Source organism: Branchiostoma belcheri, unplaced genomic scaffold (assembly GCF_001625305.1).
Source record: "Branchiostoma belcheri isolate BF01 breed outbred unplaced genomic scaffold, Haploidv18h27 scaffold93, whole genome shotgun sequence".
In the NCBI taxonomy this organism is placed as follows: domain Eukaryota; kingdom Metazoa; phylum Chordata; class Leptocardii; order Amphioxiformes; family Branchiostomatidae; genus Branchiostoma; species Branchiostoma belcheri.
This window is the reverse complement of record NW_017804609.1, coordinates 1,066,552-1,087,891: the sequence shown is the minus strand read 5'-3', so window position 1 is coordinate 1,087,891 and position 21,340 is coordinate 1,066,552. Positions and strand designations below refer to the sequence as shown.

The following is a 21,340-nucleotide window of genomic DNA, read 5'->3' as shown; positions in this document are numbered from 1 at the left end:
GTGCGCCAATGGCATCGTACATCGTTATGTCAATCTTACTCTGTATTTATCGCATTCTGTTGACATTTATCAAACTTGTTATACTAGTACAGTTATTTTCCAGACAATCAGGAAGAGATTTGGTGTTAAGATGTTTAAAACTTATGCTATGGCCAATTTAAGACCAGAAATTGGCATAAAATCTACGTTATGCTGTTGCACTTGAAAAATGCCAGTTTTTGAAATGTGCTTTTAAGTAATTTGGGAACAAAAAAATAGGAATGAAAAGAATTTGCAATATGTTCAGACATGCTCAGTCTGATATTTTTTGTCAAAAAACCTAGATGATGATTGGAAATTTCTCTTTTCTAGAGCGCATTTATCAATATGTTGTACACGTTATGTAAAATTCATAAATTAACACATTGCAATTAACTTATCTCCCTGTACTAAAAAGGATGGTGATAGAACTGGCCATTTTGCATGTTATGCAAGGTACATCCATATATGACACAAAACATGTGTTTTTATGTTGCTTGTCCTTTGGGTTAATATGGCTGATGGCTTACAGTTACCTGTCTTTTTTGTCCGAGAAAATGTGTAGTGTCCGTTGCTCGGTAATAACTTAAAATAGAAAAAGCTGTGGTGCATATGATTTCAGGTTCTGAAACAGCTGAAGATGCTGACTTAAAACACAGTAGCTATTTCAGTCTATTGCTGTAATTATATGAAATAATGTCAAAAAACCTCAAGGGTGTAGTGTCCGTTGCCATGTAGTGTCCGTTGCCAAGTATACCATGTAGGTACATTAATTGCATTTTGTTGCAATTTTGAAGTAATTTTGTCATTTATGTTACTTCTGTAGCATTTTGTCAACCCCTAAATGACAGGTCTTGCAAGATTTGGTGTTCTTGTCATGTACTTGAGTGGCCAGATGTGGCCGGCAACGGACACTACAGCTTACTACAGCTTAGCTGTAGTGTCCGTTGCCGGCCACATCTGAAATGAGTGGGCTAAGTTTGGAAGAGCACAACTTTTGAACCAAACGTCTCTATCCAAAAATTTAAAAAGTGCAATGTATGGCAACACCTCTAGTGCGATTTTCTGCACTGAAAGTAGAAAAATATAAAACTTGAAAAATTGGCCCAAGTGCAACCCTTTGGCGCACCCTGATCTCGGAATAGCCGTATGCAAACTTATTCATTATTAATAGTATGTAGATCTGTGATGTCACTTACTTGATGTCTGTAGACTAACCCCTCCTGCCCCCCCCTCCAGATTGGTAGTCCGTTCCGAGACCCCCTGATGAAGTTCCTTCTGCGTTACCCTGCCCAGAGTGTCGACCTCTTCATCCAAGAAGCACACCTCAAGGAGCCTCAGACCAACAGGACTTTCACTGTAAGGACATTCATACTTTCACTGTTCAGTAGTTTCTAGTTCTTATATAAGGAACAGTTAAAGAATATTCATCTTTCAGTGACTATTTTGAAAGCTAGAAAACATGCACCAATTTTTCGACGTCCACTTGGTCATCAAGTGACCTATTCTTGCTAGAACCTCTTCAACGATAATGTAAGGAAACTTTCAAGTCGACATGGTTAACTGGATTTTTGAGACTTGTAGACAAAATATGGCAGTCTCAAATTTAATAATTTCTTAGATTTTACCCCAGGCTTACTTTACATCTGAAAATGAAACTGATTCTGTTGTTTTTCCCTGCAGGCCATGCTGAAGAGAGAAGAGGCCAAACCTTTCCGAGACGTGATCCAGGCAAACCCACTCAAACTGGCAAATGTTGCGCTGAGCACAGTCAAGGTAATACCTATCATTATGATTTATCATCACCCACTGTATTCTGCATCTACTTACTTGTACTTGTACTTGAGTAGGTCTCCTCATCTCTGTGAGTGGCCTGCGTCAAAGTCGTCCCTCCGTCTGCACAGCGTCCTGCGCCATACTTGGCAGTCGTGGGCAATCGTCTTCAGGTCCTCTAGGGTCAGACTGGGTTGTTGCATGGTCGTCCTGGCATCTTCCAGTACACATGCCAGCCATGTCTTCCGTGGTCTTCCTCTAGATCTTTTCCCATACTTTTATGCGCAGTATTTTCATCTGCATCTACAGTAGTAAGAAAACTTCCTGCAGCTGCTTGTTCAGTCTTCCTTCATCTCCTTCCACTGTGTCTTCTGTCTTGCGAGCTCTCTTAGCTCTTGAAGTTTCTTTGGTAAAACCTATCCTGTACTGGCATTCCTGAGTTTTTCACTGTACTTTTATGCGCAGTATTTTCACAGTCACTTCTGTACCCATGGGGGTTGTTTTACTCAATGTCCTTTACATCCAAAATGTTTTAGATGTTTTTTCTCAACATCTTTCCTCTTTTTCCCTTTTTTCCAGGGTGGTTTGCGGCCGGGAAGTCCGAATTACCTGACCCAGCAGGAGCTCCAGTATCAGGCCATCCACATCTACAGTATTCTGGTGAAGCACGACCCGGCCTGGCTGAGCAAGCATCCCATGCTGGTAAGTCACAACCCACGGTAAAACCCAGGGTAAAACCCACATCTACAGCATCCTGGTCAAGCACGACCCGGCCTGGCTTAGTAAACATCCAATGTTGGTAAGTAGCAACCTAGCCAGGGACCAAGCCTGTTGCAACGCATACAAGTCAATATAAGTTAAGCATGGCCCAGCCTGTCTTAGTAAACACCCAATGCTTCTCATGGAGTTGTGTTCCAAACTTGCTGTGTCTTTTTTCAACACCACCTAGAGTACACTTGTTTAGTCTTAAGGACTTAACTTAATCTTTTATTTGTTTATTTGGATGAAAGGGAAGGCAAAACAGGTGCACTAATTAAGTCCTGAGACTTAGGTATGTTTTCTTAAATTATTTGTTGTTCCTTCCAGATGAGCCACCTGAAGCAGATCTGGATATCAGATGACTTCCAGGAGAAACACAGCAAGGTCAGGGAAAATGTCTTCGCAGTTAGACTTTTGCTATTATCAGACTGTATATTTGTATACCGATATACTGTTATGTGAGTTTTAGTATTTTTACAGAAGTTTTCACTCTTTCTCATTAAGGAGAGAAAGAACCTGACCGACTTGTCTCTGACTTGTCTCTTGTCTTGTTTCTTAAGGAGCAGTTGAGCATCTCGTACTGGCGGGAACCCAAGCTGCTCGTCAAGTGTCTCCTCAGCTGTGTCAAGTAAGCACAACGTCTTAGACATTTCTTCCCAATGTCTTGTACCAGATTATGTCTTGTTGACTGTTGCCATGATGACTTGCCATGATTGTTGTCATGATGACTGTTTCCATGATGACTGTTTCCATGATGACTGTTTTCATGAGAACTATCACCATGACAACTGTTACCAAGGTGACTGTTGCATGGTGACTGCAGCCATGATGACTGTTTGAATTACTGTTCCCATGATGACCATTTCGATGACGACTGTTTCCATGTTGACTGTTCCCATGACGACTGTTGTGATGATGACTGTTGCCATGATTGTTGCCATGGCGACTGTTTCCATGACGACTGTTTCCATGACGACTTCCATGACAACTGTTTCCATGACGACTGTTGCTAAGATGACTGTTTCAATTACTGTTCCCATGACGACTGTTCCCATGATGATTGTTGTCATGACGACTGTTCCCATGACAACTGTTTCCATGACGACTTGCAGGCAGAACCCCGGGGAGGTTGAGCTGCTGTTCCAGCTGCTGAGGGCGTTCACCCTGCGCTTCATCTCCAACTTTCACTTTCTCAAGACGTTCCTGGAGGAGGAGCTCTACAAGGTACTCTCACTTTTCATTTTCAACACTTTCATTTTCATAGACTTTTTATTTTCAACACTTTCATTTTCATAGACTTTTTATTTTCAACACTTTCATTTTCATAGACTTTTTATTTTCAACACTTTTGCTTTCATAGACTTTCAGGACACGAAATTTTGCTAACCTCTTTCCCTTTTGAGCACTACTCATCTTCTTCACTTTTGTAGTCTCTTGTGTACTAAACTTACTTATACCTTAGTTATTTATTAAAGGAATAGTTCTACAAGGAATAGTTTTTAAGGAACTGCATGACAAAGTCAAATTTTGCTAGCATCTTTCCTTTTTGAACACTTTTCATCTTCTACACTTTTGTAGTCTTTTGTGAAACAAGGAATCTTGTATCTTACACACTCTCACTCACCTCATATATTTCAAGGAATAGTTCTTAAAGGAACTGCAGAATCTGATGATTAGAATCTCCTTATTCTTGTCCACAGGTGACGAGTATAGACCAGAAGAGGACCATCTTCTTGGAGTTTGTGAAGCTGTTCCACGACCAGAGTTTTCCTCAAGAGCTTAAAGCAAAAGCTCTACAGCACATCCTGATCCCCATGTTCAGCACAGCTTTCCAGAACGGACAGGGGGAGAAGGTAGGGAGGGGTTTTACAGTTTTCTATTGTTAAGAGGAGTACGGCGTTCCTTACAGTTTTCTATATAGTTCTACAGACTTTTCTATTGAGTTCTACACAGTTTTCTGTCGAGTAAAGTTCTCTTCTTTTAAACTCTTCTAAAGTTTTATTTAGGGTTTTACAGTGATTTAGAAGAATTTTTCAAAATTCAGGAAAAGTTTTGCATAGAGTTTTGTGTAGAGTTTTCCATGGAATTCTACGGTCAGAGTTTTATTCATAATTTTCTATAGAGGAATGTAGAAAACCCCACCTCACACTATAATCTGAATTCAGCTGATCAGAGTCCATCACCCTATATTGCCAGCTTAAAAAAGTTTTGTATAGAGTATAGAGTCCTACCTCAACCTATAAAATGTATATTCTGATTCTGAATTCCCAGCTGATCGGAGGCCCCCCAACTCCCGAGTCTGATGATGAAACCAACCTTAATTTGTTACAGTAACAGAGTTTTTTTACAGCTATCTTACACTGTACATCGTATATCATTTTTATTCCCAGCTGATCGGAGGCCCCCCAACCCCAGAGTCTGATGATGAAACCAACCTCATCAGTGTCTTCATCAATAAAGTTATCGACCCTGAGAACCCATACGGACACACGGTACGAGCCTCGTTCGTTTTTTGGTTTATTTTTTGTTTGAGCCTTTGTTTACTCATGTTACTAACACTTGTTTGTAGTTTGTAATGATTGGCCTTGTAATGATGGTTTTTGATTTAGAATTTTCTGCTAATTTTCTCATTTTTTGTCAAATTCATTTTTTTAAAATTTTTTGTCAAATTCAGGTTTTCCTTCAATTGTCTAACTTATATCTGTTGAATTTTGGTTCAAATGTCTGAGAATCAAGAAAAATAGCTTAGTGAAGATTGCTGAAAATAGAGCTTGTAATTGTATACTATAGGCATGTAAGCTCAGCTCTGTTGAGAGTTTGAATGTATACTATAAGCATGTTGGCAGAATGTACTGTGCCTGCGCAAAATCTGCAATTTGTAAAGCACTTCAGCAGAACATCTTTTGTAACTTTAAGGACGTACTGTATGTGATCTACGTAAGCTCAGCTTTAGCTGGTGTCTGACTGGTTTTCTGCCATCCCTTTTTGTTCAATATTTCCTTACGGTGTTAGAATATTCAGTAGAGTAAAATGTCTGGACTCCCTACTCTACAAGCAGAGGTTTCGATTGGTTGTTCATTTTTAAATTTTTTTCTCAGCTTTCCATGATTTGATGTTTATGTTTTCCTAGAAGTGGCCGCAATTTCTTTCATTTTCAAAAAGAAAATTCAAAAGAAGGCAAAAAGAAATTACAGTCACTGCTAAAAATTTTGTAAGTGACAAAAAAATAACCTCTGCTTGTAGATTAGTGAGTCCCCTGGTATATCTCCTGTACTATCCCTGTCTGCTTGGGTGCCTCCCCACTGTAAACGCTGGCTTGCCCCCTCCTTATCCTACAGTCTCGAGGCCAACCAAGCACCTTAGTGCTTTCCCACCAGGATGCCGTGAGGATTTTACTACTGCAATTCTCGGCTTTGCTGGTTGAACAGGCTTCTCCACACATCCATGACGCAGCCAACAAGTGAGTAAACAAACAAACAAACAAACAAACAAACAAACAAACAAACAAACAAACAGCCAGCACCTTAGTGCTCTTCTGCTCTTCCACCAGGATGCCGTGAGGATTCTGCTGAGAAGTCCAATTTAAAAGTATTGTTTTTGCAGCAGAGAGATGTTGAGTTCTGGCTTGTTTCATACAGTGTTATGTTATATGTTACCTAGAGCTTACAAAATTATTCTTAATTTAAGACAGACAGTATACATTTTGGCAAAATGTCTTCACCTGGTGAAATAAATAAGTAGCAAACAAAGTAACAAACTTGTAATGCTGGTGAACATTCTGTGCATGCCTGTTGCCCCTCAGGAGACAAGGAAACAAGCTTCAGCAGTGTTTATTTTTGTTATTCTGTAGGTATTTTAATTTCAATTTATCCTTAACAAAGGGAAAGGCTACATACATGTAACCGAAGCCTGTGTTTCAAGCCCTGATAAACATTCCGTGCCCATTGCTCCCAAGGAGACAAGGAAACAAGCTTTCAGAAATATAGTAACTGATTGCCTTTGAAAGCAATTAAACTATTTTGTTCTTAAGGGAAAAGGCTACACAAAGCCTTTGTTTCCAACTGTGGTAAACATTCTTTGCCGGTTGCTCCCCAGGAGACAAGGAAACAAGCTACGCCGGCTGATGACATTTGCCTGGCCGTGTCTCCTGCCCAAGAACTGTGTGGATCCGGCTACCAAGTACCACGGCCACCTACTGCTGTCTCACATCATCGCCAAGTTCGCCATACATAAGAGGATTGTCCTGCAGGTACTAGATTTGTTTTCACTAGACCAGGTGTAATGGAAAACTACAATCTTTGAAATCCATTCTGTCAGTTCTTTACACCACTTTTGTAGTACTGGTAGTAGTACAGACTTGATGGGTTTGCAGTTCACTGGCTACATAATACAGAAGTGTTAGGGTTAGATTTATCACAGTACCTGTTGTGGGTATGTACATTTTGTGACTATAACTAATAATAGTATACATCCTTGTTCTTTTGTACATGTACTCTCATCTGCCGAATAAACATACCCCCCGGAATAAACGTACCCCCCGGACAAATCTTCAAAATCAAATAAACATACCCCCGGAATAAACGTACCCCCCAGAAAATTACCAAAATTGACGGGTAACCTGTGTCTCTTGTACTAAAATGCGCCCTTACTGATATATGCACAAATCTTTAAGTGTTATTTGCAATTAGGAATTTAGAAAAAAAAGAAGGCATTTAATATTTCGTATTTTGATAAGCACCACCCATGACAATAGAACATTCAGACGAATTTATGCACGCGGTGATTGCAAAAACCGGCCCGAAAATGACAAGTTTCTCGCTACAATACGCATTTATAAACGTCTTCACGTTGATGATTTGTCAATTTTTTTCACACGAAGTTGAAAAAAATTACTGGTTTTCAAAAAATTAATAAACGTACTGTGCAAAATAAGAACATACTGGGTGGATGTTTGGGCCCAAAAAAATAAACGTACCCGTATGTTTATTCGGCAGATGAGAGTAGGTGTTCCACAGCCTACTGAAGGCCCATGCACTGGAAGCCAGGAAGGGTTAGAGTTAGGCTTGGTTACCAGTTGTTACTGTTAACTGTGATGTTACTGTCCCCTACTGTAGGTGTTCCACAGCCTACTGAAGGCCCATGCCCTGGAAGCCAGGAAGGGTTAGAGTTAGGCTTGGTTACCAGTTGTTACTGTTAACTGTGATGTTGGTTACCAGTTGTTACTGTTAACTGTGATGTTACTGTCCCCTACTGTAGGTGTTCCACAGCCTACTGAAGGCCCATGCACTGGAGGCCAGGAAAGTGGTACAACAGGCACTGGAGATTCTCACACCGGCCATGCCTGCACGCATGGAGGATGGAAATGTAAGAACAAAGACCAGTGCCAAGAGTGCAACCTGTTATACCTTATCCTCATTGTTTTCTCATGGTTTTATCTATCTGTGTTTTGGTGTCCCACATGTCCTTTCAGTATAATTAGTTTTCCTGTATTCCTTTCAGTATTACAATGTAGGTTTCCATTTTGTGTTTGTGAAAATTAATAAAAAGAATGATTTGTAATGAAGACCTCTGCCAATGAGAAATCCACAAAATTGAGTTACTGTAGTTTGATGAATCCCCAATTGAAATTTGTATGTATAGAAAAATTGTTTAATGTCCAGTTTTAGCTGAGGGAAAGCTTTAATGGTGATGCTGTCTGTGACTGATTGTTGTGTTGTTTTTTCCCAGGCGATGCTGACCCACTGGACCAAGAAGATTATAGTAGAGGAGGGGCACACTGTGGCACAACTAGTGCACATGCTGTAAGTAATTATAGTATACTGGAAACTGCAGGGGAGAAATACTGCCTTGTAAGTGCTTTACTATCCATGCATGCTGAAGGAAACACGTAATAAGCAAATAGTGATCACAATACCAGGCCTCGAAATTAACTTTTTTCACTATTGTCCCAGAATTGTCCCGAACATAGATTTCAATTGTCCCGAACTGAAGATGGACTGTCCCAGCCTGCTTTTCAGGAAATAAGTTGATGACAAAAATAAGAAAATAACAACTGAATTTGTACAACTTGAAGTCCACTTTATTAGTAAATGTAGGGAAATACATGATCATAATATCATGGGCATGGCACCGTCCCTGATATTTGGAATCCCTGATTGGTCAAATTTAAATGTTTGTCAGAGTATTATATATTTATAGGCTGCCAGCAGTCTGCAGCAGGGATGGATGGATCACGTTCCCAAATGACGTGGATGGTCTTAGAATTTTCCAATTGCCCCAAAATTGTCCCGAAACGTAATTTGAATTGTCCCAAGCTGAAAATTTAGTGTCATTTGACACTGGGACAATGTTAATTTCGAGCCCTGCAATACTCTTTTCACAGCAGATTGCTAAGTGCAACATTAATCTGTCAGGCACCACACTATATGAATGTTAATTTATGATAATTATAATTATCTTAATATATTCCAGCCATCATCATAATATTCCAACCAACTGCTTGCATCACTTGTGCTTGTGCCTTACCCTATCAGGCACCACACAATGTTCTATTTTTATGTTAATTTATGATGATTATAAATATTACTATCAATCTATATTCCAGCCAACTGCTGGTGCGTCACTATAAGGTGTACTATCCAGTCAGGCACCACCTTATTCAGCACATGGTCAGCTCTATGCAGAGGTTGGGCTTCACTCCGAGTGTAAGGACCTCAGATTTCTCAACTTGAACTCAATTCTTCTCACTTACAATGTATTTAGTTCCTTTGTACTAGGAAGTTTTGATCTACAAAAGAATAATTATTATAATTATATATTGTTAAGCCACCTGTACATGTTGCTGTAATGTTTTGTCATGTCTTGTCAGCAGGACAAGCCCCTTGTGATATAGCAACTGGCTAGTTGGGCTGCCCTGGCTGTGAGGGTTGAACAGCCAAACCAGTAAATAAATAAAAAGTAATAGACTTGAAAATGATTACATGATGTGGATCTTGAATTGCAGACTGTAGTGATAGGGTTGCTTTTCAGCTTGAAATTTGTTTCACTGCCATATGAAGTTGATTACATGAAAGTTCAGAAAATTTTGAAAAACAACCAGTCCTGCTTCCCCCTTCCCAGGCGTTGATTGAGCACCGCCGTCTGGCCGTGGAATCACTAGTTATTCATGGTAAAAATGAAAGATAGAGCATCAATATAAAACTCAACAGTTCATCTGTCAGCACCATCTAATCATATTTTGTGCTGTCCTGCAGGCGTCAATTGAGCACCGGCGTCTGGCCGTGGAACTGTGTGAGGTCATCGTGAAGTGGGAGATGCAGAGGGTCAAGGATGAACAGGAGCAGCAGACTGAAGGGGAGTGGGACATTTATTATGTTTACCTTAGAAGGAAACATATTGTTTTTGCTCTGTTTCTTCTTCCTCTTCTTCTCCAAACAAACAAGGTCAATGACCTGAACCAGACGTCTGTCACCATGGTAACTAGTGTTGGGTTACATCATGTTGCAATTTTATAGCAGGAGGGATTTATTTAGACTCCAGTCTGACCATATATACATGTATGAATGTGTTTGAGCAAGAATCAACAAAGCAGACCATGTGTACATGTATGCGGAGGTAAACATTATGCCTTTGCTTTGCAAATGTTACCTTAAGTGTCTAGTTTTGACAAATGTTAATTTTCTGTACTAAATTGTTGAGCTGACATCTAACACTACCCCCCTCCCCCTCCGCCCAGATCACCCCCTTGGAGGGCGTCTCCGTGCCGACGACCTCGCAGGTCAAGCGTGCCATGTCGGTGGAGTCTCCGCAGGACTCAAAGCGTGTCCGACACTCGTCACAGACGGCTACGGTGAGTACAGCTGACAGATTTTTCCCTAGAACTATTATGGAGTAGATATTTGTTAGCACCACCTGGCTACGGTGAGTACAGCTGACAGATTTTTCCCTAGAACTATTATGGAGTAGATATTTGTTAGCACCACCTGGCTACGGTGAGTACAGCTGGCTTTTGGGTAGGGTTGTATCCAGGCACCATTCTGGACATTAGTATATCCAACACGGTGCCTGGGGCAAATGTACTGTTCTTTGAAAAGTGAAAACTATCCAAATTTGTGCCTGATCCTAACTCTAACCCACTGAGACATAAAACTAGATGAGAATGGTTCTGGCAGATAAAGCTTCAGGGCTTGAAAACCAAATTTTTCATAGTCAACTCAATATTCTAGTCAGTTCATACATGTATGTAAGACTGTAGTAGGTTTCAAACAACACAATCCTACGTACTGTATATTGACACTCATGGATCAAATATGCGATGTCTTTGTGTGGTAAGAATTTGCTGAAAATCTGTGCACCTCCTGGCTGTTATACAATGTACTATATAACTTAACATGTTGTTTGTTTCCAGCCGTCCCGAAATCCGCAGGTGGAACTCGTCAGCAAACCCATTGAGAAAATCCACGCTGACAACGTGGTCAACTTCCTGGTCAAGATTGCCTGCCAGGTAGGAATCAACAGTTTTTACCTTTAGTTATGCTGCAGATGTGCCAATAATACAGTTACTCAAGCAACTGAATGGATCTGTAGAATCTGTATATTGTGTTTATACCAAGACTGGTGATTGTTTTGATTACCTGGTCTGATGAATGCCAGAGGTGAAGAACTTTTGCAGAAAAAATTGGTCAAAATTGGAATTAAAAAGGACTTCAACACAATCTGCTTGTACTGTTTTTGGTGTCCTTATGTTAGTAAGATAAAACATGTAGTGCCTTCTACCATTATAATAAATGTGACGTTTATTTTCCATTTAAAAAAAAAATCTTGAGATGAACAAAAATTTTTTCACCCAGATTGAAGAAACAAAAACACTGGTACAGTAACAGTTGCACATCTTTAAGCCTTTGCTTTCGTGTCTTGTACAGGTGAACGAGGCGTCTACAACCCAGGGTTCTCCAGGTGAGATGCTGTCCAAACGCTGCGTCTTCCTGGTGAAGACCGCGCTGAAACCCGATCTCTGGCCCAACTCCGAGCTAAGGCTGGCCTGGATAGACAAACTGCTTATGACCATTGTGAGTAACTGTCCTTAGGTCATTGCGTGCGTGCGTGCGCGCGCGCGCGCGTGTGTGTGTGCGCGCGCGAGTGTATCTGTGTGTGTGTGTATGTGTGTGTGTGTGCGAGTGTATCTGTGTGTGTGTGTGTGTGCCTGTCTGTGTGTGTGTGTCTGTCTGTCTGTCTGTGTGTGTGTGTGTTTGTCTGTCTGTCTTTGCTAGTTCACTATGTGCACGTTTTAAGTGGGTTGTTTTCCCAAGGATCAGAGCGGACAGGCGAACTTTGCCAACATCTGCACAGCCCTGGAGCTGCTGACATACCTGCTGGGAACCCTCTCACCACAGAACATCCTGGCCACATTCAAACCCCTGCAGAGGGGCATCGCAGCATGCATGACCTGTGGAAACCAGAAGGTAGGCATTTAGGATGTTTGTTTCATGAGGTATAACACAACAGTTTCGTACATGTAAGTACAAGGTTCACCACAGAACATCCTGGCCACCTTCAAACCCCTGCAGAGGGGCATCGCAGCGTGCATGACCTGTGGAAACCAGAAGGTTTGTACAAAATGTAGTTAGTCGTACTCATTAGGCACCTCAAACTTTACTACTGGATAAATTACAGCGATAACTTTTTAGGCGTATTGAGCAACATCCTTTACTCTTCTATTCTTTATTCTTTATTCTTTATTCAAACAGTGGTCAGCCTAGCAGCAGTACATAAAGAACAATATGGACTGCTGAATTGCGCTGACCATACAACGAGGGTACAAACAGGACATACAGATTCATAACAATTACAGTATGTACAACATAAAAAAAACAACACTAGGTCTGCTATTGATTATTAGAGAGTCTGATGGCTTGATGCAGAAATGACCTCTGCAGTCTGGAGGTTCTTGCCATGGGAACCCTGAGTCCACCCGCGTTCCTTAAGGGTCTCCCCGTGCTCGTCAGTCCCTCCACCAAGTCATGGAGGGGATGGTTCTTCAACATCTCTAAAAGAACTAGTCAACACTTACATATATGAGCAAATACTGAGTTATTGTCTTGTTCAACCAGTTCTTCCTAATACATCATGAATTCAATTTGTATTACAGGTGGTGAGATTTGTCCAACAGCTACTGGCCAAACTGATGAGCATCTTCCCTACTGAACCAAGTGAGTAGCAGTCTAGGTTTTTTTTTAAAAGAAATCTGAACCTTTTCTTTTCAACAGCTCTCTTTTTACTTCTGTAGAAGAAAGTCCATATTGAGTGTCTTTGCAACAACTGCTCTGAAACATTTTTGCCCCCCCCCCTCTGGTATTAGAAGTTTCATAATTATATTTTCAGCAATAGTTTTGAAACAACATTTCTGCCCCCCTCCCCAGGCACCTCGAGTGTTGCATCCCAGTATGAGGAACTGGAATGTCTCTATGCTGCAGTCGGCAAAGTCATCTACGAGGGGCTCACCAACTATGAGAAGTAAGGAACACTAACTCTTCCTTTAAGACTCCTCTTTTAAAGATCTCACCATGTGAAGCAAGGATAGAATCTTACAGATCAAAAAAGGTGACAGATAACTTAAGTGATCATCTAAGTTTTGGTAATAGTGTCCTCAAAGTTTGATTTTCGGACATTAGGCCACACCAATTTAATTTCTTGGTTAACGGATTTTTCTAGACAAATAATGGAGCGGGCGGGCGATAAAAAAAAAAAACAAGGTCTAGGCATCGTATTATGGCCCAAAATGGTACGAAAGGAGCCATGAAGTCAACACACCAGGCTGGTTCAAAATTTAAACAATGAATTTTGAACTTTTAATGATACCATTGCATTGAAAGATGGAATAACTGTAACAACTAGGATGAAAAGGACTGTTTTCAACTGTTCAGGGCAAAATATGAGCATTTTGCAGTTGATTCTGAATTTTTATTTTTATTTGCAAATCAGAAAAAAATGAAGCGGCGAATCCGTTAACCAAGAAATTAAATTGGTGTGGCCTTAGAATGACAAATGTGGATGTTTGTTTTTTGTACCTTGCAGAGCGGCAAATGGCAGCCCGTCCAGCCTGTTTGGTACTCTGACATTAGAATGACGAATGTGGATGTTTGTTTTTTGTACCTTGCAGAGCGGCGAATGGCAGCCCGTCCAGCCTGTTTGGTACTCTGACATTAGAATGACAAATGTGGATGTTTGTTTTTTGTTCCTACAGAGCGGCAAATGGCAGCCCGTCCAGCCTGTTTGGTACTCTGTGGATCCTGAAGTCTGCTTGTGTCAACAATGCCAGCTACATAGACAGGTAAAGAAACTTAATTCTTACAATCAAATCTCTTGCTCATGCAAGTATAGGGCAAGTATGTGCTTGTTCAGTGTTAGGGTATTTGGATGCCAGTATGATGAACCGCACCATCACAGCTCGAAAACCAGACTCATTCATTCATCTGCCGAGTGTGTCTGTCATGTATCAGCCTTGTGAGCCACCAGCAAGCTTGCAGCAGAAGTTCTCTGGACTTGTTTAGACTAGCATGCTCTGGATGCTCTCTTGGAAGAAAGACATTAGACATTGGACTTAGCTGTCTCCTCTGAAGACTGTGGCTCTCTCCGTCCTTCCGTCTTGGCTTGAGACCGTTTGCTTTCGTCTTCTTCTGTCTTCTTCTGTCATCTGTCTTCTTCTATTCCATCCTCGTCGCCAGTTGTAGTGTTCTCTCCAACACTCAAGAATACTCAATAATGAATCTCACACTGGAGGAGTTTTCATGACTGTACTCTACGGTGTTCATGTATACAGTGACAGGTTTGTAGGAGGGCTAATCCTAACATCTGTCCTCTATTACTGGTGCGTGGCCTTGTTCTGCCTTGGTATGCGTGGGTGGAGCAGTCCTAACACATTTACTTAGTTCACATCACTACATCAAGGGCCCCTGAATCTTTGACAACAAAGCAAGGCCAAGAGAGAGAGAGAAATGACAAAGCTTCCTGCAGTGCTTGTTCATCCCTCACCTGTATGTTTTTTGCAGGTTGATCTCTGTGTTCATGCGGACACTACAGAAGATGGTGAGGGAACATTTGACACCTGCAGCAGCCGCTGGAGAGGGAACTGCAAGTAAGGACTCAGTTTCTCAATCTCTTTTAGAGCCTCTCGATTCTAAGATGTGCAAGTCACAGGCTTACTGGGCATGAGGGCTGAATACTATAGTGTACGTGTGAATGACCTGTCTAGTGTTTAGGCCAGTCTGCTTCCCAGCAACAGTTTTACACTCTGATATAAGACAGTTCCTAGTGAATTCTTTCATCAGTGACAACTTTGGAAGGATAAGGATACTAACCTCCAAATTTTCGATGGCTATCAGTCCATCCTGTTCACGGAGTGGCCTAATCTCGCGAGAGCGCGAGACTAGGCCCGAGACTTGCATCGGTCTGTCGGGTCCCACCCCCTGCTGCCTCCCTCCGGAGTAAGGGTAAGTAAGTAAGACAGACCGATGCAAGTCTCGGGCCTAGTCTCGCGCTCTCGCGAGATTAGGCCACTCCGTGAACAAGATGGACTGATAGCCATCGAAAATTTGGAGGTTAGTATCCTTATCCTTCCAAAGTTGTCACTGATGAAAGAATTCACTAGGAACTGTATCTATACGTGACAAATGAATCTCTTCAATGATATAAGACAGAATTGCAAATAAATAACACCTTTTCTGGAGCCTCACAATTCTCCAACTACAAAATATCGAATACTGGGTACCTTGTAAAAGAAATAAGTTATGTATTCAAGCACCAGAGATATCAACTAAGGATTGAGGTGTTAAAACTCTTTTTTTCTTAGTACAGTACAGTAGGGGCATCATCAGTAAACAACACGCAAGTCATTCTGTGTAATATACTCGGTAACCAGCTACCGTGCTATATAGCATGCCTGCATGCAAGACAGAAAAAACTGATTGTCACTAAAATGATAATAATCTTGCCAATCTTACTAAGCAGTGTCCAGTGACCTGATAATCCTGAGCCTGGACCTGATAAAGACCCGAGTGGCCGTCATGAGCGCGGAGATGAGGAAAAACTTCATCCAGGTGATCCTGACTCAGCTGATCGAACGCTCGCCCGACGCTAAGATCCTCAAGGCCATCACAAGGATCATGGAGGAGTGGATCAAGATTAAGGTAAGGACTGTATAATTGTGAAAAACTTGGGATCATGGAGAAATTTTTCAGACCTATGATGGTCGACTTAGATTAGAAACTCGGTACAGAGCTAATTTGGAGCCAGAGTAACCTGGCCACAAGAAACTTTTCAACTTAAAAGTTTACCATAGAGCTAAATCAGGGAGCATTTCCTATAGAATATAGCTTGATCATATTATGCTTCTTGCTGCCTGAAAAAAGCTAATTTTCCTGGAACCTGTAAATACTGTACATAGGGTCTATCTTCTCTGTCACGCGGCAACAACTGCAAGAGCCCTCCACTTTCTTTTGTAGCTAGCAAGGTTGGCTATCTGCTTTGCCAACAATTGCTTTTAGTCATCTCCCAGTAGTTTTACTTGGCAGTGTCCTTGGTGCTGAAAGCCAGACTGCAATGTTACATTCTTAACTATAAGGGCCAGTTTGTCTATCATGAGCATTGGAAGAGTGAGAGTGCAATCACTTTTTTCAGGGTCCCATGGCTGTTAACGCCACCCCCACCCTGAAAGAGAAGGCCCACCTCCTCACCAAGATGATGCACTTCACCGAGAAACGCTTTCCTGACGACAACGAACTCAACGCACAGTTTCTGGAGCTTGTCAACTATATCTACAGGTGAGAGTGCTAACAGGCCTTTTCACTGGATATTGCCATTTTCTTATACAACTGTCAAACAGACACTAGCCAAAGAGATCTCAGGTGCAGTTCCTGGCATTACACAAATTTCCTCAGTCCATTCAAGTGTAGAATGGGTACCTGACTTTGGTTGGGGAGGTAAAAGGCAGTGGAAGGAGAGGGATGGGCTCTGCCTTCCAATACCGTGCCCTAGACCCAGTGAATCAACAACCCACTGCCCCTATGGCCTCCAAAAGGCCATGGGGCTAGCTTTAACTAGCTTTTTTAAGTTAAAGCCTAGAGCCTCTGTGTTATCTTATTGCTAAGTGCCTTGAGTTCCTAACATTGTTATTTTTCAGAGATGAGTTGTTGTGAGTGTGTACAGTACCAGAGCAAGTTTGTTTACTCCTATCTTTCTTTGTTTGTTTACAGAGACGAGTCATACGAGGCAGTGAACTCACTGTTAAGCTGGAACCAGCCTTCTTGGCGGGCCTTCGGTGTGTGCAGTCCCACATCAGGGCCAAGTTTGTTTACTCCTTACTTTGTTTGTTTGTTTGTTTACTTACAGAGACGAGTCATTACAAGGCAGCAAACTCACGGTTAGAGCTTCAGGACTGGTTGTTTTTTCCCAGTAGGAGGAAGACTTGAGCTTCGAAAGCCTTTCAAATGAAAACTGACAAAATTGAGTTTACAGAAAATGTTTTTTTTTGCAGAGACGAGTCTTTGCGAGGAAGTGAGCTCACCGTTAAGCTGGAACCAGCCTTCTTGGCAGGTCTTCGGTGTGTGCAGTCTCACATCAGGGCCAAGTTTGTTTACTCCTAACTTTGTTTGTTTGTTTGTTTACAGAGATGAGTCATTGCGAGGAAGTGAGCTCACCGTTAAGCTGGAACCAGCCTTCCTGGCAGGCCTTCGGTGTGTGTGCTGAGTTTGTTTACTCCTAACTTTGTTTGTTTGTTTTTTTCACAGAGATGAGTCATTACGAGGAAGTGAGCTCACAGTTAAGCTGGAACCAGCCTTCTTGGCGGGCCTACGGTGTGTGCAGTCCCACATCAGGGCCAAGTTTGTGGAGGTGTTCGACCAGAGCATCCGAAGGCGCCTGTACGACAGGCTACTGTACATGACCTGCTCACAGAACTGGGAGTCTATGGGCACACACTTCTGGGTCAAACAGTGCACTGAGGTAAGGGACTTATTCTGTATGTCCTTTGGCATAACGCACCAGTTTCTGTATCTGTAAATAGATAGTATAGTCACGACAGGCTACTGTACATGACCTGCTCACAGAACTGGGAGTCTATGGGCACACACTTCTGGGTCAAACAGTGCACTGAGGTGAGAGTCTCAGAGATGTCTTCTGCAATCCCTTGGCTTTCCGTCAGACAAAGTAGGACTTTAATGAGCCTGACCACCCCCTTGCAGCCTTTCGTTGATATCAAAGTTGAAAGGTTGCCCATTCACTGTGCACACATATTAGTCTAATTTTTGTTAGCAAAGAGTTGAGCAATTTGAGAACCTCTCAAACCAGAAGCGCACATATGGAAGCACATACACATTTCTGGCTTGGGAGGTTGTCAAATTATTTGTTACAAAAATAGATTAATTATCTGATAGTCCTTCTAAAGTCATCTTGATGCTAGCAGAAACTGACTGGCCTCGACTTTTTTTATTACAGCTGATGCTAGCAGTCTCTGATCGTTCAACACCGGTTTCGAGCCACTCCCAGCTGTCCATGTTGCCGTCGATCACCCATGTGATTAACCTGGCCGACAGTCGGGACAAGATGGCCTTCGCTCATGTTTGTTTGTTTGTTTGTTTGTTTACTTACTTACAGCTGATGTTAGCAGTTTCAAACCGGTCCAGCAGTCACTGTTGTAACCAGAACCATGCTTTATCCAGAACCGTGCCTGGGGAAAACTTACGTTCTTGGATACGCAGAGCCGTGCCTAATCCTAACCCTAACCCATTCAGACACTGACTGGTCTCTCTTCCCTTTTTGCAGCTTATGCTAGCTGTCTCCGACCGTTCCACCCCAGTCTCGAGCCATTCCCAGCTCTCCATGCTCCCGTCCATCACTCATGTCATAAACCTGGCGGACAGTCGGGACAAGATGGCCTTCGCCATGGCGATGAGGGTCAAGGAAGAGCCCATGGACGTGGAGGGGGAAAAACAAGAGGAGGTGGAGATGATTTTTTAAATCTCTTTTGAAAATGAGGTTTTAGAGTTAGAACTTTAGATCCAACACAAAGAAGTTGTCTCACCTACAGCTTTTGACCAGTCACTCTGGTCTTCCTCAGTAGACTGACCCAGTGAAGCTTGTCACGTGGCTTCTTTGAAGTGTGATGTCAACACTGGGTCAAAGGTATCTGGTAGACAATGTCGGCCCCCCGTCACGGTTCAGTGAAGTGCCCTAATGTAAATAGCCTTTTTCACCCCTTTCAGGAAATAGTCTTGTTCATATTCATTGTTTTGTATATGGTATTAAGCTAAGACTAACTGTTACCGTATATAGTATGGTTCTAAATGTCATGACCTATGACCTTCACGACAGGATATGGAGATTGACATTGAGCTCACCTCAGACGAGGGGAAGTCGAAGGACGCGTCGGGTCGCGAGGAGGTCAGCAAGGGTGACCTCCGACACCAGCTGAGCGTGCTCACTAACCGACATGGGAAGTTCCTCGAGTCACTCAAGGAGGTCAAGGTCAGTATGTTTACTGAAGTTTTTGCTCTGTTTCTTCTTCTTCTCTTCAAATAAGACCTGAACCAGACATCTGTCACCATGGTAACTAGTGTTTGGTTACATCATGTTGCAATTTTAAAGCAGGAGGTATTTAGAATCCTGTCACCATATCTATTAATGTGTTTGAGTAAGAATTAACAGTGCAGAGCATATTTTACCTACATAGAAAATGCATAACTCATATTTGTAACCAGTGTTACATCTGAAGGTAATATCAACATGATTTTGACACAATTTCCCACATTAGTTGCTGTGTTTGTGAATTGTGTACAATGTATGTGTAGCAAATATCTACTATAACAAACTGAAATCTGCACTAGTTCCTGACATCTTGTCACTGTCTTTTATGTGTAGCAAAGTCAACTTCAGCAGACTGAATGTAAAACTGCCACTTGTTGTTGTCATATTTTTTCCTAGACACAAATGTAGCGAGATACACGATTGATAGATTTCTTGCTGTTCCCCAGACGACGTCGTTCCTGACAGCGGTGTCCCAGCTGTGCCACTTCAGCACCCAGCTGTCACACAGCACTTGTGGCGAGTTTTTAGTCACAAATGTAGCATTAGGTAAAACTGACGCATGCTGTATCGAGGTAAAACTGACACATGTTGTTGCTGTTCCAGACGACGTCGTTCCTGACAGCGGTGTCGCAGCTGTGCCACTACAGCACCCAGCTGTCACACAGCACATGGGTGGAGCTGTTCCCCAGGCTGTGGAAGGTGCTCAGCGAGAGACAGCAACAGGCAAGTTTTTTTCTGTTTCAACTCAACTTAGATCTTTGCAAATTTGTGAAATCATTCTGTTTGCTCTTCTTTTCCATGGGGTAGCCTGAAAGGAAAATGCCCCTGAGAAAAGATAGTTTTGAGTATGGAAAGAAGTTAGTTTTGAATGTGGAGTGATCATTTGGTTAGTTCAATTTTGGAAACATGGAAAAAAGCTCATCTTCGATTCCCTAATAGTCACAAAAAGGTCAGAAGAAGCAGCCTACATGTAGCTACATAGATTTAATGACAATTTAGTCTGACTCGTTTGTTTGTTTGTTTATTATTACAGCACCTTGCGGGAGAGCTGGGGCCGTTCCTGTGCAGTGGTTCCCATGTGTTCCAGAAGGAGTGCCAGCCGAGTCTGACTTGTTTGTTTGTTTATTTGTTTGTTACAGCACCTTGCGGGAGAGCTGGGGCCGTTCCTGTGCAGTGGTTCCCACGTGTTCCAGAAGGAATGCCAGCCCAGTGCCATCCACACATTTGTGGAGGGGATCTCTCGCTGTGTGCCGCCTATCCCCATCAGGCCCTGTGTGCTCAAGGTAGGGGGGTTTCAGATCAAAGTTAAAATGCAAAAGAAAAAAACCAAAGATTTAGAAATAATAACACTTCCTATAAGATATTTCTGTGATTTCTATGCTTTTTATTGTCATGACACAACTAGTTTTTATTAGTATGTTTGCCTTTGAAGAAGGAAAACATATTGTTTTTGCTTTGTTTCTTCTTAACTGAGCAAATAAAGTCAATGACCTGGACCAGATGGCTGTGACCATGGTAACTGGTGCTGAAGCTGACACCCTGTTGTGTTGGGTTACATTATGTAGCAAGTAGCAGGACAGAGTTGGAGGGGCTCGTTACCATACAAATATGTTTTGGTAACAATCAGTAAAAAAAAAACAATGAACAGAGCAGTTACTGTACTATCTAAGGCTAGACCATTGTGAAAACACTATGCATTTGCTTTGCAAATGCTAGTCACCTTTCTAGTTTGTTTATTTTATTGTGTCAATTCCTACAGTACCTGGGTAAGACCCACAACTTGTGGCACCGCTCGACCCTGATGTTGGAACAGAGCGCCTTCGAGAGCGGGTTTAGCACACAGAGCAAGAACAAACAGGCAAACGAGTACTATGAACAGGAGGGCATCACTCCTCCACAACAGGTGGGGATATTGCACATGTTACAACTTTTATGCCTTCAACTTTTATTGCTGGTACATTCTATAGCTATATGACCAGTGTAATGGCCATGTGAGTAGAGTGTTTGGATTTGAGAGGTCACATTCAAGTTCAATCCCTGGCCAAGTCATGCCAAGGACATACTGCTACTCAGCATTTGGGAAAGAGTATGGGACTGAACACACACCACTACCAGTGTTGTACATGCTGTCAGGACTCTCTGACTTTGACCGAGGTCTAAGTATTTATGATTGACAGGAGACCCTTGACATGCTGTCAGAACTCTGACACTT

General features: G+C 42.1%; 1 protein-coding gene across 1 annotated transcript in view; it reads left to right on the top strand.

Annotated features, from left to right (window-relative positions):
• Positions 1 to 21,340, top strand: part of LOC109488290 (transformation/transcription domain-associated protein-like) — a 99,798-nt gene that overhangs the window by 31,622 nt on the left and 46,836 nt on the right. The window contains exons 44-73 of the mRNA XM_019792483.1: positions 1,258 to 1,377; positions 1,702 to 1,788; positions 2,371 to 2,493; positions 2,878 to 2,934; positions 3,111 to 3,178; positions 3,663 to 3,774; positions 4,251 to 4,403; positions 4,941 to 5,042; positions 5,928 to 6,010; positions 6,646 to 6,799; positions 7,807 to 7,914; positions 8,278 to 8,351; positions 9,155 to 9,254; positions 9,804 to 9,906; positions 10,284 to 10,399; positions 10,958 to 11,053; positions 11,472 to 11,618; positions 11,859 to 12,011; positions 12,698 to 12,758; positions 12,969 to 13,062; positions 13,793 to 13,879; positions 14,598 to 14,683; positions 15,553 to 15,734; positions 16,225 to 16,367; positions 17,334 to 17,547; positions 18,367 to 18,543; positions 18,916 to 19,068; positions 19,732 to 19,851; positions 20,268 to 20,411; positions 20,888 to 21,031. Coding sequence (XP_019648042.1) covers positions 1,258 to 1,377; positions 1,702 to 1,788; positions 2,371 to 2,493; positions 2,878 to 2,934; positions 3,111 to 3,178; positions 3,663 to 3,774; positions 4,251 to 4,403; positions 4,941 to 5,042; positions 5,928 to 6,010; positions 6,646 to 6,799; positions 7,807 to 7,914; positions 8,278 to 8,351; positions 9,155 to 9,254; positions 9,804 to 9,906; positions 10,284 to 10,399; positions 10,958 to 11,053; positions 11,472 to 11,618; positions 11,859 to 12,011; positions 12,698 to 12,758; positions 12,969 to 13,062; positions 13,793 to 13,879; positions 14,598 to 14,683; positions 15,553 to 15,734; positions 16,225 to 16,367; positions 17,334 to 17,547; positions 18,367 to 18,543; positions 18,916 to 19,068; positions 19,732 to 19,851; positions 20,268 to 20,411; positions 20,888 to 21,031 — 3,561 coding nt within the window. The remainder of the gene's footprint in view (positions 1 to 1,257; positions 1,378 to 1,701; positions 1,789 to 2,370; positions 2,494 to 2,877; positions 2,935 to 3,110; positions 3,179 to 3,662; positions 3,775 to 4,250; positions 4,404 to 4,940; positions 5,043 to 5,927; positions 6,011 to 6,645; positions 6,800 to 7,806; positions 7,915 to 8,277; positions 8,352 to 9,154; positions 9,255 to 9,803; positions 9,907 to 10,283; positions 10,400 to 10,957; positions 11,054 to 11,471; positions 11,619 to 11,858; positions 12,012 to 12,697; positions 12,759 to 12,968; positions 13,063 to 13,792; positions 13,880 to 14,597; positions 14,684 to 15,552; positions 15,735 to 16,224; positions 16,368 to 17,333; positions 17,548 to 18,366; positions 18,544 to 18,915; positions 19,069 to 19,731; positions 19,852 to 20,267; positions 20,412 to 20,887; positions 21,032 to 21,340) is intronic.